Source organism: Chinchilla lanigera, unplaced genomic scaffold (genome assembly GCF_000276665.1).
Source record: "Chinchilla lanigera isolate Chin_1 unplaced genomic scaffold, ChiLan1.0 scaffold00012, whole genome shotgun sequence".
Classification (NCBI taxonomy): domain Eukaryota; kingdom Metazoa; phylum Chordata; class Mammalia; order Rodentia; family Chinchillidae; genus Chinchilla; species Chinchilla lanigera.
Window position 1 is genome coordinate 27,967,936 of NW_004955413.1, and position 16,665 is coordinate 27,984,600.

At 63.4% G+C, this 16,665-nt stretch overlaps 2 protein-coding genes across 2 annotated transcripts in view; both read right to left on the reverse strand.

The window, feature by feature from the left end:
• Poldip3 (polymerase (DNA-directed), delta interacting protein 3) overlaps positions 1–221 on the reverse strand; it is a 24,048-nt gene extending 23,827 nt beyond the window's left edge. Inside the window, exon 1 of the mRNA XM_005379420.2 lies at positions 41–221. Within this exon, the coding sequence (XP_005379477.1) occupies positions 41–99 (59 nt within the window). The 5' untranslated portion in view covers positions 100–221. The remainder of the gene's footprint in view (positions 1–40) is intronic.
• A 2,983-nt stretch (positions 222–3,204) lies between these two features.
• LOC102012303 (NADH-cytochrome b5 reductase 3) lies at positions 3,205–11,970 on the reverse strand (the record flags this gene model as incomplete). The annotated part of the gene is given in 8 exon segments (XM_013511507.1): positions 3,205–3,996; positions 5,858–5,957; positions 7,059–7,144; positions 7,227–7,310; positions 7,420–7,549; positions 9,515–9,621; positions 9,847–9,919; positions 11,839–11,970. Coding segments are annotated over 8 exon segments (885 nt in total), but the record flags the coding sequence as incomplete, so codon positions are not given.
• Between the last annotated feature and the right edge of the window lie 4,695 nt (positions 11,971–16,665).

Below are 16,665 nucleotides of genomic sequence, written 5' to 3' on the forward strand. Positions count from 1 at the left end.
CCGCGGACCCCGAACCCCGAAGTAAGAAAAAGCTGCTCACCGGCCCTTCGTCGCCACTCCGCGTTTGCGGATGAGCTCGTCCAGGGAGATGTCCGCCATCTTGCACCGCCGAGCGACCCGAGAGCAGCTTAGACGCCTGAAGCCCGCGAGCCCACCCCCTCGGCAGCTATTGAGCGACGAGCTACTTCCGGCGTCCGGCCAAACCACTCTCGCGACAGTTTAAACGGTACAAGGACCGGAAGGGGCGGGCTCTATTCCCGTGAGCCCTCGCGTTGCTAGCGCCTATTTGCATACAGCCTATTGGGGTACTGTGGAGCCTTTCGCTTTCCCAAACAAATAGCATTTAAAACGGCATTAAAAGTTAACAGCAAATAAGATAAACTTCACGGGAACGGAGCTGTTCGTTCAGTGAGCAACTTGTTGCTCACCATAGGTCGAATGAGAATGGATCTCGTTACCTAGGGGGTAAAAGGCTTGTTTCCTTTATGCCTTAAACTTATGAGTAAGGAAAATAACGATTCGGGGTGACGCCCGAATCCTCACTGCTAATGTGAGACGAATTTTTGAGCGGGTAAAGGTTGCCCCTAAGGTGACCCGCCTACTTTGCGGGATGCCTGGGAGTCGCGATCTGCCCGTCCCTTAAGCTCTTAAAAAGACAGATTCACTTGATTCTTATTGTGAAGGAGAGCTGTGCGGAGTGAATATGTGCTCATCCCTGAGTCAAGTTAGTGACCCGCCAAACCCGGTAGTGCACTCCATCCCTAATCCTGTGTGCTGTTAGGGGGGAGTGAAGTCATATTTAATCGGATCACAAAGAAAACAGATGTGGGGCTGAAAATACAGCTGGGTGCATTCGTTCCTGGAGACTTTGGGTTGCATCCCCAGCACCACAAAAACAAAACACGCGGTGTCCTTAGGCCAGGTGGTATGACTATCAGCTGCATTAAAAACAAGCTGGCACGCTGGGAGGCTGAGGCAGGAGGATCACAAGTTTGAGCCCAGTCTGGGCGGGCTGGGGATATAGCTCAGCCGCACATCGCCTACCTGGCCAGCGCAAGGCCTGAGTTCGACTCCCGGTACCAAAGAAAAGCGTTCGGCCCCAAGTACTGTGCCACCCAGTTAATTTGTTACTTCAAATTTTAGCATCGGTGCCGGGGATTGTAGCTCTGCAGCACGGCGCGTGCCTGGCAAGCCCAACGTCGAGTTCTATTCCCGATACCAAAAAAAAAAAAAAAAAAATTGTAGCGTCGGATGTGTGGTGACGGGTGGGAGCCGGGAGAGCCAGCTCTAACCCCGCGGGGCTTCCGTGGGCCCCGCACCCCTGTCCCTGGAATGCAGGCAGGCGGAAGGGGCAGCCACGCCCTGGCAGCGGTCGGAGTCTGAGTGGGACGGAGGCAGAGGGCTGGACAAGGCCAGAGGGACTCGGGCGGCGCGGTGGCCCTTTCCCGGGGCACTTCAGAGCTGGGGCATTCTGTCGTCCCGAGCACGGGGATGGAGGGCACTGTGAGGTTGGGGACAGGGACAGGGCTCTGTGGGGACACGCAGGAGCCAGAGGACCTGGCCCCGCTGCCTTCGGAAATCTCCAGGGAAGGGTTCCTTCCGCCTCGGAAAACCGCACCGAAGGGCAGGGTCTGGAGGTCGCCTGCTGCCGGGGCTGGGGCTGGGGCGGGGGCGGATCGGTTCCCCAGGCCCGATCCGGCCGCACCTGTCCCGAGGCAGTCCGTCTCTGGGACCGCGCTCAGCACGCTCCGCGGCAAGGCGACCCCTGTGACCACTTAGCTTTCCGTGTGCGCGGGTGGACGTCGCCGGCCTCCGGTGTGAGAAACTGGAGGCGTAAACACGGACCGAAGTGTGTAACAGAAACGGTGAGATAGGAAGGAATTCTTCAACAGGAAAGGGCAGCTGGCAGGAAGGGAAAGGAAGGAGGGGAAAAGAAACAAGTAAGAAAAAATGGAAACAAAGCTTTGCAAGCAAGGAGGGCAGGAGGGGTTGCAGGGAGGGAGGGCGTGGGATGGGGGATTCCGGAGGGAAGACAGGGACAGATGCCCTGATGAGTGTGAGCATTATGTGTGCCTGCAATGTGCCGATAAACTTCATTTAAAAATAAATTGTAAAACATTACAGAATGCGTGTGCACATGGGGTCACTCCCAGGGCGCACGGGGGTGGGGTGGGGTGGTGGTGGTGGTGGCTGGAAACGTTATTGGAGGGGCTGAGAGGCCCGGGAAGGAGGACCACCGCAGGCTCACCCTTCCCACCCTCCTCCTGCGTGGCTCTGGGACGGACCCCAAGCCAGAACCTCCGGGGTAAGCGCACGCCCATTTTCCGGGCAGGAGCTGAGACCAGCCCAGGGGTAGTGACCAGGCCCAACTCATCCCCCTCCTCTCACCCTCCTAGGCAGGCTCAGGCAGGACCTGGTCAAGCCTGGATCCCCGGCCCTGTTTCCCCATCCTCAGAGGGAAGAGGAGAGCAAGACCAGAGGGGTACCTTGTTGTGAAAGCAACAAGGGCCAGGCCTGCACCAGGCATTCCTTCCTGCAGGTGGGGGACCATGGGACACCCTTTCACCTGGGTCTCCCGCAGTGAGCCACACCCCAGCTGGGTTCCCAAGGAGGAGGCAGTGTCAGTCTGTCATCCCAGCACTCAGGAGGCTGAGGCAGGAGGATCTCTGTGAGTTCAGGGCCAACCTGGGTTACATAAGCGAGTTCAAGACCAGCCTGCACTACATAGTGAGACCTTGTCTCAAAAAAAACAAAAAGAAACCCTAGGGGCCCAGAGCCAGGTCCAGCGAGGTCACCTGGCACCAGGTAGGGCTTGAAAGCTCAGCACCACGCCCCCGCCTTGTTTTGAGGAGCCGGTCCAGGAAGTCACAGTCTGTGGGCTGGGGCGCACAAGGCCCTGGATCCCAGCCACACTGCAAAACCCCTGACAGAGGGCAGAGAGGGCACCACCAGCGCACAAACCCACAGCCTGGAGACAGCCTAAGACCCGGCGGCAGGGGGCTCGCCACTGGTCCTGGGTCCTCCTGGGCTTGGGGGGTGTCCGACACGACACCCACACGGTGGCCATCCCAGGTTTCAGCCACAGCCTCAGCATGGCTTCCCATGTCGCTGGGTACTCATGACACGCCACAGCTCACAGGACACCCCGGAAGGACGCCCGTCCCCACCCGGGGCGGCGGATCACAGAGCACCGGCTGCAGCAGCGCTGAGTAGCAAAGTTTTACTTGAATTCTTTCTCTGCTCATACATGACTCCAAGAAAGCCGCTACGTGGAAGGCGACACAGCTGTTGTCTAGAAGCCCCCAAGGGCGTCTGTCAGAGGAGAGGCACTGGGCAGGCCCCCGCGGGGCGCAGGGAGGCGGGTGGGGGCCGAGGGGCTGATGTCCCTCGGGGCTGGGACCTCTGCACTCCGCCAGGCTGGCAACCTGGGGCGCCCAGGGCTGCCTGAGTGTCTGGGGGTGCTGGAGAAATGCTGGGGTCCCCTGAGAGAGGGGCTCCAGCCAGCGGGGCCTGTGGGCTCTGGGAGGGGCTTCAGGAGTCAGTTGTCTCGTGTAGTGTCGGTGAGGGTGGCCGTGGCGGGGGGCAGGCTGGGCCCCGAAGCCCTGCGCTCCCCCCCTTCCAGGGCCGGGCAGTACGAGGGTCTGGCGACCTCAGCCTGGGCCCCAGGCGGGGTTCGCAGAGCAGCGACAGGCGTGTCCCCAGCGGCGCCACCAAGGCACAGGCAGGCCGGGCTGAACCCGGGCCCCGGTGGGCGCAGCAGCCCCGTGGGGCGGCAGGGGAGGACGAGAGCAGCAGGCGGGCAGAGCGGAGGCGCGGTCCCAGCTCAGAAGGAGAAGCAGCGCTCCTTGGCGTGGCCCAGGCGCTCCAGGTTGGGCAGGCAGGCGAACTGGATCATGGGCGGTGGCCCGCACATCAGCACCAGCGTCTCCTCACCCGGCGGCGGGAGGTGGTCCCGGATCATCTCCTCGTTCACGAAGCCCTCGCTGTAGTCCCAGGCTGTGGGGACACAGGGCGCCGAGGGTGACTCTGACTCTAGCCTCCTCCTGCCCCGCACCCTCTGCTCGCAGGGCTCCGATTCCTCCTCCCAGGCCAGGTGCAATCCCTCCCCAGCTCCCTGCCCCACACTTTACAGGGCGCAAAGCCTTCTGCCTCCACCTGGCCTCTCTCTTCCCACAGAGAAAGGGCTACCGATCCCATTTTATAGATGTGGAAACTGAGGCTCAGGAGACTCAGAACTAGGTTGTTCAAAGTGCCACCACAAGGCAGAGACATGGCTGAGAGTCCGAGTCACGGGTCACCCCACCACGTGGGAACCTGATGCTTCTGCTACATGAGCAGGGAGGGGAGACCTAGGTGTTTCTGTTTTGTTGTGGTGCTACGCCTGGAACCCAGAGCCTCTTGCAAGCGGGATGGGCACTCACCACTAAGCTGCAGCCCCAGCCCCGAAACAAGTCTTTCATTTTGAGACAAGGCTTCACTGCATTGCCCAGACTGGACTTGATCTCATAATGCATCCCAGGCTGGCCTGGAACTCACAGCAATCCTCCTGCCTCAGCCTCCCCTGTGCTGGGATTACAAGCATGCACCACCACACACCTCTCCTAACACTTCCTGTCAAAGCTCCCCCTGCTTTTTTTTTTTCTTTGAGACAGGATCTCCCTATGTATGCAGCTGGTCCTGAACTCACTATGGAGCCCAGGCTGGGCTTAAACTGACAGCAATCTTCCCGCCTCAGCCTAGGGAATGCTGGGATTACAAGCATGCGCCACCACGCCAGGGCGAAGCTCCCTATTTTTCAAGGCTCTTCAATGTTCAATGGGATGAACGCTAGCTGAGGACAAAGGACACACGCTGGCGGTGCCACCTGGGCCTCTCCGGGGAGCCTGGTGCCAGGAGCCCAGTGAGAAGGCCTGACAGAGGTGTCACTGAGGCCTGGCTGGGTTCTGGTCCCTCAGAGTACCTGTCCCCAACACCAGGGGCCCCTTCAGCTGGTCTCCACCCTGTGCCTCCCTAACGCTGCAACACTGACAGAGAAATGTGCACGTGCCCAAGGGCAAAGGCAATGGCGGACGCGAGGCAGCTTGCCCAGATGACCAACGCTCAGTGCCTCACCCCTGTCCCCTCCAGGCGGCTCGCAGGAGTGGCAGGGCGGAGGGGACCGAGGAACAGGAGTCCTCTTAGACTCGAGGACACTTCACCGTGGCAGCGGGGAAGCTAGGCGCACACACACGGCCGCGTGTGGCGATGTATACCACGGGTCACAGTGCGCAACAGCTCCTTCCTGACTGCCCTTTACGGCCCTGGCAAAGTCTCCGCAAGCAGAGGGCCCCGGGAGGCTGCCCTACCGCTGCCCTACCGCTGCCCTCCACACCGTGCCCGACGGGGTTAAGGACCCTGTCCCTGCGAGGTGACCTGCGTCACCGCGCGCCACCACCAGGGGGCGGCAGCCCCTCCCTGCCGGAGGCCGGCCAACCCGGAGGAGATGCGCATCGGGAACCTGGTCAGGAGGGGCACCCGCTGTCCTGCCCCCTCTGACGGGGACGGGCTACGTGCGACCCCATCCTGCTGTCCCTCCGCATGGGGCAGGGACGCCTTTACTGCTGTCCCCGGCCCTGGGGCCAATCAGCCCTGGAGTCCCGCGGGAGCGCAGGAGCGTTGAGAGCGCCCTCCGCCCACGCGGCCCTAAGTCCCTTCCTCCTGTGGCCCTGGCTCCACCCCAAGCTGCAGCCCTGGGCGGTGTCCATCGCGGGAGGCCTGGACTGCTACAGCCCGGTCCCCCCATCGCTGTTCCCAGCCCGGGCACCCTCCCGCTGGAGCGCAGAGGACACGCCCCGCCCCGCCCCGCCCCGCCGCTCACCCTCGGGGGCCTTGTCCAGCGTGTACCACAGCTTGAAGCGATCGGAGTTCGCGTTCCTCAGTTCCTCCAGCTCGGGCCGCAGCAGGATGTCCTTCTCGGTCTGCGGGGACAGGGCCACGGGGTCATCACGACCACTGGGGGCCACACTCAGTGCAGCTTCCTGGAGGCCCAGGGAGCCTGGGCCTGGGCCGTGGTACTGTACGCCTGTGATCTCAACGCTCTGGAGGCTGAGGCAGGAGGATCACAAGCTCCAGCCCAACCTGGCCAACTCAGCAAGACACTTCCTCAAAATAAAAAAAGGAGGCAGAGGTTGTAGCCCAGTACCAAGGCCCTGGGTTCATTCCCTGGTACCACAAAAGAGGGGGTGTAGCTCAGGGGTCAAGCATTGGATTAGCATGCGTGAGGCCCTGGGCTCCGTTAAACTTCAGCTTCCAGACTTCCCAAGAGATGCGCGGCCCAGCCCACCCTGACCCCCAGTCCCGAGCTACACGGAGCCCCACACCACCGTCCTAGCCAGCAGGTGACAGGCGTGAGGACGCCCCACAGAGGGATGAGGGGTCTGCAGAGCACGGCGCCCTCGCTTGGGTCTGCTCGTCCCCCAGTGGCCCTGGGGGGTCCCCGCAGCTGTTCAGGGAGGAGGACCCAGGCGAGCCTCCCCGCTGGGGCTGGACGGCCTCGCAGAGGGCAGGTGGCAGCGCGGGCTAGGAGGACCCTGGGGACAGGATGACCTGAGCCACATCTGAGAGGCCAGGGCTCAGGGCCTGGCCCTCACACTGCTGGGCAGGGGTCTCGTCATGGTGTCCTCAGAAAAGCACGTCGCATTGAACTCACACGGACGCCTCATGAGGCCACACAGCAGGCCCAGCTGGGCAGAGAGCAGGCCCGGGTAGAGACCAGGATCCAAATACCCTCCGGCTCAGGGACCTGGTGTCAGCATTGCCCACCACCCCTCATCTGTGACCCAGGATCACCCCAAGCTCTGCTCGTGGGCAAGGAGCACTGGCATCTGGGGAAGCTGGGGTGGGCACCCCAGGGCCTCCCTGCCGCTGGCACACCATCGGCCTACCTGCTGCCGCCAGAGCCCCACCCCATCACCCCCAGACCCCCACAGAGCCGTGCTGACCCCTGGACACTGCCGGCGGGGCCCAGGCCTCCTCTCCCCCACGGCCACCGAGGCACACTTTGAGGGGCATCCGCTGACCTGGTTGGCAAAGAGCAGGTGGCACACGGTGCGGTCTTCTGGGTCCTTCATGATGGCCCGGATCACCTGCAGCATGGGGGTGATGCCTGCAGAACAGCACCCCGTCTGAGCGCCTGCTGGGTCCAGGGGACCCTGGCCTGGCACCCCCCCACACATGGCGCCCCCTACCTGTCCCTCCGGCGATCATGCCCACCGACTTGGCCGTCTTGATCACAGGGCTGGACTTCTTGTCGGGCCGAATGGCAAACTTCCCTGGGAGAAGAAGGGGAGTGGGGCTCAGAGGGGGTGAGGTCTGCCCAGCCGGTCACCCCCGGAAAGCAGACCCAGGGCCCGCGGCGTCCCAGCTCCCAACATGCGTCACCTCGGCCCTGGTACACCAGCAGCCCGTTGGGGCCCCGGAACTCGATGGTGTCTCCAATCTGCATGCTTTCCAGGTACTGCGACATCTTCCCCCCCGCAGGGAACTTGGGGTGTGTGTCCTTGAAGTAGACCTGTGAGACACACGTGTGGCCCTCAGCATCTGACCCAGTGGCCAGGGCTCACCCCTGCGGGGACCCAGGGCCTCTTCATGGTGCCCTAGGGCCCCTGTGGCTACCTCCCGTGGTGCCCTGTCCACTGCCCATCAAATTCCCCATCCTTGTCTTGTGCCCCCTGTCTGCCCCCCACTAACACTGGCCAAGCAGGGCATCTGCCAGGTGTGCCAGGCCGGTGGCTTCAGGGCTCTGTGTCACCTTCTGCTGAGCCACCCCCACCCCAGCCCCGGCAGCACAGGCCGGGCTTGGCTCGGAGCGTGGCTCTCGGACAACTGCCCTCCCTGCAGCCGGGGACCACGCTCTGGGGAAAGGGAAGCACAGAGACAGGAGCGGGGACAGAGGCAGCGGGCACTGAGACGAGGGCAGAGCCGGGGAGGGAGGCTGGGAGAGGACACCGGAGTCCCTGTGGCCCAGCACGGGGATTATGTGGCAGGGGATAGGGGGGCAGAGCACCCTGTGCCAGCCCAGGACTCTGACCTTCGTCCAGGGCCAACGGGAGCCAAGAGGGGCCGGGTCACCTGAGAACTGCCTCCACGCTCGCCCCCTGCCTTCACCTCAGGGACCAGAGGTCGTGTGAGCGACGCCCCTCCTCCGCTCCCGGGCCCTGGACAGAGCCCTGCTGGGGCCTCTAAGGCCACCGGGGGGTTGGGGGGGGGTACTGGCCTCTCCCATCTCCCGGCCGGGCCCAATGACCCTGCCGGTCTATGATCCATCCCCATCCCCGAGCCCCCCTTGGGCCTTCCCAGGGCCTCTGCACGGGTCCCTTCCTTTCCACTCCACTGGCCTGGGCACCCCCCACCACCCCATGCAGGAAGTAGCCGGATACCTCACCCCACCCACCCAACGCCCTGCCCCCCTGGGGCTCAATCTCGTGCCCCCATCCCAGAACCACCAGGCCAAGGGCCCAGAGTCCAGTGGGCCTGGTCACCCCATAGCTTCAGGGGCTCAGCTGCGGCCCACGGGGGCTCCTCTGCCTGCAAGAAGGGGCAAGGCCGGGGTGTAGCTCAGTGGTACAGCACCAGCCCGGACCTCAAATTAAATACGGAAGGCTCAGTGAGGGGCTCCAGGGGTCCCCACAGGGGCCTGGGCATCACCTGGCTGTCACCCCCCAGGCCCACTGTTAGAACACGTGCCACGTGGCAAAGCTTTACTCTAACTTCTGTAAAATCGGGTTGTGTGGCTCTCACTGTGCCTCCTACTCCTCCTACCCTTTGTGACATCGTTCTTCTTCTGTATTTTTGTTTTTGGTGGCGCTGCGCTACATCCCTAACGTTTTCTTTATTTTTCATTTTGAGGCCAACTCTTGCTAAGTCTTTAAGTTGCCCAGTCTATGCTCGAACTCACAACCCTCCCGCTTCAGCCTCCCAGAGGCAGTGCTGGGATTACAGATGTGTACCCCACATGCCCGGTGGCATGCTGTTTTTTGGGGCCCCCGCCAGGGGCACCTGTCCCTTTAGTCTGCTGCTCCTGACAGCAGCACCTCCCCCATCACCGCACACAAGACCCACCCCTTGATAGACCCAGGTCCCTGAACAGCCACGGGCTCCACACGGGCCCTGGGTGCCCTGTGGGTCAGAGGGGCCCTGCCATGACCCACTCTCGAGGCAGACAGGTCCCTGGGCTTCTCCGGAGCACAGAGGGAAGGGGCCCGGCCACTGCTGGCCCTGCGGCTGCCCCTTGCACACACTGTCCGTCTGCAGGGGCTGAGCCCCAACCCCGACCCTCTCTGCTGGGGCCCCTCCCTCTCCCCCCACCGGGAAACCACAGTTTGCGATCCCCTCAGAAATCAGGCGCTAGGGGGCACAGGGCTGCGGAGATCACCCAAAGGCACTGGGCCCTGGAGGTGGGCCACTCCCACCTGCCCCGAAGGTGGGGCGCCGCATGGCCACTCCCACCTGCCCCGAAGCCCAGCCAGGGACCCACCTTGATGACCAGGTCCACAAAGCCCTTGTCATCGTCGCTGGAGACGGGCGTGTAGGGCCGGATGACCAGGTTCCCATCGATTCGAGCGGAGAGGTAGATGTGCTGGCCTGAGGGACAGGGGGGCGGGGGTCACTCCTGGCCAGGAACGGTCCCTGCGGGGGACCCCTGGGCCTCATCACCCCGCAGCCCCATGTCCTGCCCTGGGGTCCCACCACGTCCCAGCAGCCTGCCTCCCACCTCTGCCCTGCTGGGGCCACGGCCACTACTGGGGCACCGTCACCCTCCCTGGCTTCCCGCTGTCCCCGTGGACAGGCCCAGCGCCCAGGACTCACCGACAGGCAGGCCCAAGATGTGCTCGGGGGACGGCAGGGCGAAGCGGAAGCGCCGCGTGTCATGGCTGATGACCTGAGGGTGTGGGGACAGGTCATGCGAGGACCCGAGCTGCTGCGCCCCAAGGGGGACAGTAACGCCCGTGGTCACACGCAAGGCAGTGGGGCAAGAGTGAACTTGGGCAGGGTGTCTCAGGGCCCACGCGGCGCCCGAGAGCACGGCAGTACAGCTAAGACCACATGCATAGCGCCAGAGCACGGTGGCCCCCAGTGCCCAAGAGACTGACCGCTGCCAGGAGCCCAGAGCCAGGGCCTGGCCACCGGCTGGCAAGGTGGTAGCCACTTCCTTGGCGAGGGATGAGGGATGGCAAGGAAGCAGGCAGCACCTGTGGGGTCCCCGGGTCCTGCGGCACAGCTGGCCACGAGGACTCCGGCAGCCAAGGAGCCATTTCACGCCTGCCAGCAGCAAAGTCACAGACCGACAGGGTGGGGCCTGGAGGGGCCGGGAGCTCCTCCCCGGGGACAGGGCATGCGGCTGTCCATCTCATCCCTGCACAGGGAGAACTTCCCGGCCCAGAGCGGGCGCCCGGCCCAGGGCAGCACTTCAAGGACCCCGTCCCTGTGGCCACCAGCAGATGCGAAGGTCAGGGTCACGGCCCTGGCCCCCACAGCCGGGCTGGGTGATTGCAGCTCCTGGGAGGAGTCCAGGACATCGACCCGCCTTGGAATCAGAACCAATGCCCCCTCGCCACTGCAAGCTCAGCGCAGCCTGGCAGGGCCCCGTGCTCATCGGGCAGGGCCAGCTCTGGGCAGGTGCCAAGTCAGAGGCACCTGCCACACAGTTTCTTAAAGGGGACAGAGAGTCCCGTGTGACATCCCTGTGACAAAGAGTGCGCAGCACGCTGAAACCGACGCAGCTTCAGGTTAACCGGGAGAAGACACGCAGTTATAAGGCAGGGTGAGAACTTCAGGTTAGCGAAAACAGGATATAAATCCCCAGGTGTGGTGGTGCACGCCTGCAATCCCAGCACTTGGGAGGCTGAGGCAGGAGGCTCTATCTTAAAAAACCAAAACAGAAAAAAGGCAAAAAAAAAAAAAAAAACCCCAAAAGTCCAGGATCTAAGTATGCACACCTGCGCCTTCGCACACACGTGCATGAACACGGTGCTCACAGATGGACCTGTGGGTGCATCACGTGGGCCTGGGGACAGAGCAGGGAGGGGGTTGCGGGTCAGGGGACCGTGCCCATCTCATAAAGAGAATTTTTATAGTGAACTCGTATAAATCACTTGCTATTTGTAGGATCCGACGTCAGTAACAAGGGCAAAGAGGACAAAAGAGTTTGAGATAGGGTTTGGTCAAGGAAAGCAATGTGTGCACGCCCTCGTGTAGACGCTGACGCTGTGTGGCCCTGCGGGAAGCCGCCCCCAGCGCTTTCGTTTTCCACTGCTGTCTCATCTTCAACTCTTCTACGAGCTCTCGGACAGGGCAGACGCATCCTGTCAGTCACAGGAAGCTGCCGGCCGGCCACAGGGCTGGACCGGAACTGGCCTGAGCACAGGGTGGGGACGCCGCTGCCTGCCGGAGCCCGGGAGGCATGACTCCCTCTGCTGTGACTCAGTTTTCCCTGCCACACCCCTGCAGAAGCAGCTAGGGGTGGCCAGAAATAAATCGTCGGGGGATGGGACAGTCACTGGGGACCGGCAGCCAGGGAGGCAGGGAGGAGCGGTGTGAGGTACTGACCGGGGAAGGACGCTGGCTGAGACCCCAAGGGCAGACACAGTCCAAGCGCCAGGCCAGGCGTGCGGCCCTGGGACGGGGCTCCTCCTCCCCAGGGACCGTTTCCCATCTGCTAAGTGGGGGCGTGGACCCCGAAGCCCTGTGGGTCTCTGTCTGAAGAGCTCCACACGGGGTCGGAATCCCTCTGCCGCCTCCTGTGGGCCTGGCGGGGACATGCCTCGCACCAGCACCCTCGGTCTCTGCCGCGGAACCCACCTCCCTGTCGATGAGCCGAAGTGGGTACTTGATGTCAGGGCTCTCGAGGGTGAGGGCCGGCCGCGGGCGCTGGAACAGCTTCATGAACAGGCTGTAGAGGAACCAGACAGGGGAGAGCGCCACGCGCCCCAACTGCGAGGACAGACAGACAGACAAGTGAGAAAGACCGAACCCTCCAGGGCGGGCAACAATGGCCAAGTGGTCCCACTGTGCCCTGGGGTTGTGGGAGCAGAGTCCTCTCCAGGGTCCTCGCTGTCCTGAGCCCACTGGACCAAGTCAGGGCAGCTCAGGTAGCCTGAGTGGGGGCGTGTGACCGTCACCAGCGGCTGGAGGAGGCCAGCACGGACCCTGATCTAGATGTCAAAGGGCAAGGGTGTTTGGGGTTCAGCCCGGCGGGCACCTTCGCTCCAGGCTTCCAGTCTCCAAAACTGTGAGCGCTATGGTAGCTTAATCAGAGGCTGTGGAGCAAAGTTCACAAACAGGGGCTCTCAGGAAAGCACTTTCACACCTGGTCCTCTCACCTGCCTGGTCTATCTCCCTGACTTTTGCTCTCGCAGCAAAATGACTGTGTTCTCTCCTTAGCATCACCCTCAAGTTCTCCTTTCACCTTGGCTGCCAGGAGGCTCAGAGCCAAGTTCCCTGGGTGTGCCAGGCCTCCGCTCCTGTGGTGGGATCTGCTGCAGGCCTCCTCAGGTAGTGCATTCTCACCTCAGGGCCCCGCCCTGCTGCCCTCCTTCCCCGGCTGGCTCCATGCTGTACAGCCTAGGCCTCACAAGGGACCCAGGTATGTGGCTGACAGGTCTAAAAGCAAGAGCTCAGGGGCCCAGGTCCTGGCCACTCCGCACCTACTGTGTGCCAGGAACCCTGCAGGAGCCTCGGCTCGCCTGGTTGGCAGCCACTGACTGTGAGATCACAGACCTGGGCTCCCGACCCAGCTCAGGACCCCAGGCTAGGACCGCAGGCTGTGCCCCCAGGGCCAGGCAGCAAAGCAGATGTGGCTCGGAAAGGCCACATGCAGAGAGTCCAGGGGCCACAGACTCGGGGCTACTGCTGCTCTGGGTGTGGGACACGAACTCCTGGGGTCAACCCCACTGCGCCCTGGGCTGTGGGTACAGCAGGGAAACTGAGGTCCAGAGTCAGTAACTACCCCAAGTCCCAGGAAAGCCAACCCTCTAAGTAAACCACAGAGACACTGATACTGTCACCCTGATTTCTCAGAGAGATTAAGTAACCGCCACCGTCACAGCCAATCAGGCGTGGGGCCAGGGCCTGACCGGGGCCTGGCTAGTCCAAAGCGCTGCTTTTCCTGCCGTCTCCTGCCTCCTGTGGGGAGCCCTGGGCTCCGCTCCAGCCCCAGCTGCCCAAGGCATTTCCACCGCTCCTCATGTGCCCACCCTGACTCGCCGCTGCCCCCTCCAGCCCGGGCGCCCTGTGCACAGCCTATCTTGCTCCAGGCCTTCCCATACGCTTTCTGCCCCCAAAGTCTCAACCTCTGCATGCATCCGAACAGTGGGCTCCTACTCACCCTCCAGAGCCCGGCTCCAACACCTGTCCCTAACCAACAAGCCTTTGGTGGACTTTTACCAGCCTCGGTCCCCCTGTCACTGATCGTGAGGATTCCCCTGCTCTGGACCTCTGCGTGTCAAGCCAGGGAGCCCCCTTCCCACGGAGCTCGGCTTAGGGAAAACCTGGGTGCGGCATGTGCAGGAAGCTGCCATTGTTGGGAGCCCTAGAGACGAGGCCTAATGACATTCCCAGCCAAGGACCGGGCCAGTGGAGTGCGCCCTGGCCTGTGCGCCCCAGCACAGACGTTCAAGGGTGCAGCATCACGGGGCTCCCCTGCACTCCTGCTGGACAAATGTGGGGACAGAGGAGCTCGTGGAGCCTGGGTGGTGTCTGGGCATGGTGCCCAGGTGCCCCACATCACCAGCCTGCAGCAGGTGCTGGGCAGAGGAAGACACTCAGGTCTCAGGCTCGAGGCCGGGCCCCAGACACCACAGCCCCTCAGCTCCCGGAGAACTCGGTGCGTCCAGCGCTCAGCGCAGCCAGTGCTCGGCGGGTATTTGTAGGAGTTTGAGAGAGGCAACAGGCACCCTGCTTCACCCGTCGGCACTTTTCATGGTGCTGGGAACCCAAGCAGGAGCCCGGGGCCCGGCCATCATGTTGGCGTCGCACAACCCCAGCGCCACACAGGCTGGAGGCAGCTTGGGATGTGGTACTAAGAGCCCCGGGGGCATACGGGCAGCCAGCACCCAAGGAAAGCACTACCTCCTGGTAGTGGGAGCTGCCGCCGCTCCCATTCCAGATGAGGAAACTGAGGCAGATCATTGCTATCTGTCAGTGATTCAGTCAACAAGCCCCAGGGGACATTCAAGGGCCTAAGAGGGAGGCCACAGGCCAAGAGGCCCCACGCTGAGGAGCTCAGGTGAGAGGAAGGGGACAGACACAGGTGGGGGAGAGTGCTGGGTGCCCAGCAGTAGAGGGGTAAGGACTTGTCACTGAGTCAAAGGCCTGACCAGACCCCCCAGGGGGTGCACACTGTCCCCACCCTGGACCACGGCAGAGGCCGAGCACACAGGAGGCAGGTGGCTGGGGCCAGGCCCTGCCCCTCGTCACAAGCAGATGCCACTTCACTCAGCCCCTTGGGGACCTCAGGACAGCAGCCTGCCTGCCTGGTGCCCCGCGCCCCCATGTGCCCTGCAGGCCGTACTGCCTGCCAGAACAGGAGGAGGAAACTGGGTGCAGAGCCCCAAACACCATGGGGAGCCCCACTCCGCACCACAGCTCCCCACCCCACGGGACACCCCGCCCAGCTGCCCGCTGACACTGCCCACTGTGACCCTGCTTCCCCAGGGGCCAGTTCCCTGAGCTGGGGCCCAGACAACGCATCAGTGACTGGCTTACCTGCCCACTGCCCAGCCACTGCTGTCCCCAGGACCCAAGTGACCACCTCCCTTGGGCTGTGGGCCATCTCAGTGGGAGGAAGTGGGAGGGGAGGAAGGAAGTCCCACAGCGGGGCTCGGGGCCAGCCAGGACACAGGGGGGCGGGGGGCCAGGAGGAGAGCTGTACAGCCTGGTGCCCCACGCCGAGGAGACGGCCTGCTCCCTGAGCACACAGCTGCCGGGGCCGGCGGAAGCCCTGCACACCCTACCTGTACAGTGGGCCTGTCCGGGCCTGATGGGCACTCAAGGCTGGGCTGGGAGGCAGGGGAGCCACAGTGCAGGACAGTGGGCAAGCCCTCAACATCCTCCCCGGGCGGCTGGCAGAGCCGAGTGCCAGCCCCTGGACCGGGCCCCTGACCGTGCAGACGCCTTCCACAGGGCCTGCACGGTCCAGATAAGAGGCTGCTGCGCCAGGTCCCCACGCCCCGCAGGGCATAGGAGGCCTGACTGGGAGTGTGCCCAGGGCATCCAGGCAGGCCCCACCAAGTACGGGTGATGGCCAGCACCCCTTGGACAGATGAGACCAGGGGCTCCTGCCCCGCCCCTGGAGGGGGACTGTCATCTGCTCAACAGGCAGGCACGGAGCAGCCTGCTGCACCTACGCGGGCCACCCCAACTGCGAGGGGAGAAGCCCGGGCAGGCGGGGGCGGGCCTTGAGGAAGGAGGAGGGCCACCTCCGCAGCGACCTGCCAGGCTGTCACCCTGGGCTACAGGATGCCCACAGCTTGCTGCTTGGAAGTCTGACCCCGCCCACACAAGCCTGGGCTGGGCCACACTTTCTAGGCCCAGAGGCCTGGCACCTGCCTCCCGGAGGAGGAGCCTCAGAGCCTAGAGGCTCAGAGACAGTGCCCGGGGCAGAGGTGGCAGCGCAGAGGCCTCACCTCCCGGTGCCAGCCTCCCCACCCCAGGAGTCCCTGCACACGCGGGTCAGGCAGGGTGTGAGTATGCGGTGGAGGGGATGCTCTGGCCAGGGGTGATCTCCAGAAATCCGAGAGGATTAACCAGCTGGGGCAACCAGCAAGAACGGCCTCAAAAAATAAAAATAAAGTAAAAACTGGGGGGTCGGGGGGGCAGGGCCGGCACCAGCCCGGGCGCTGGGGCCAGGTGGACTTTGGAGCCCACAAGCCTAACCCTCCCTCGCTCAGGGCTGTGGGCGCGAAGCCAGGTCCGAAAGGTGCCACATCATCTGCGGAGGGGACAGGCCTGGGCCCCAGTGACGGCGACAGGGGCAGGGGCCTGCAGGTGGCAGCCGCGGCCACACTGAGTGCTGCTGTCCTGGCGAAGAGATGTGCGCAGCCTCTGCTCCACTGGCCCCACGCACACTCACCCTGCACACTCACGTTCACACTCATAATTCACTCCTGCAGTCACACCATCCTCACAGTCCTGCACACACTCACACCCATACCGCCACACAGTGCTGACACACAACTCGCACACATCCACTCGCACACACTCATTCTCGCACACAGCATTCACTCATGCATTCACACACTCACTCACATTCACATACAAAGTCGCACTCCAAGACACTCCCACTCCTACACTCATGCACACTCACACATGCACTCACACGCATCCAGACTGCCCACACCCACTCACATGCACACCCGTCCGCTCGCACACGCCCACTCGCTCACGCCCACGCAGTCACACTTCACATTTGCACAACCGCTCGCCTGCACACGCGCGTGGCGCACAGCACTTCGCATGCACACGCGCTTAGTCACACCCCAACTTTCTCACTCACACCCACACGGACACGCCGCTCGCGTTCCCGCGCACCGCGCCCCCCGGGTGCCGCCCCGCACGCCGAGTCTCCGGCGGAAGAGGGGAAGCGGGGTGCAGGGGACGGGGAGCGGCCGGGGAGGGGCGCGGCGGCTG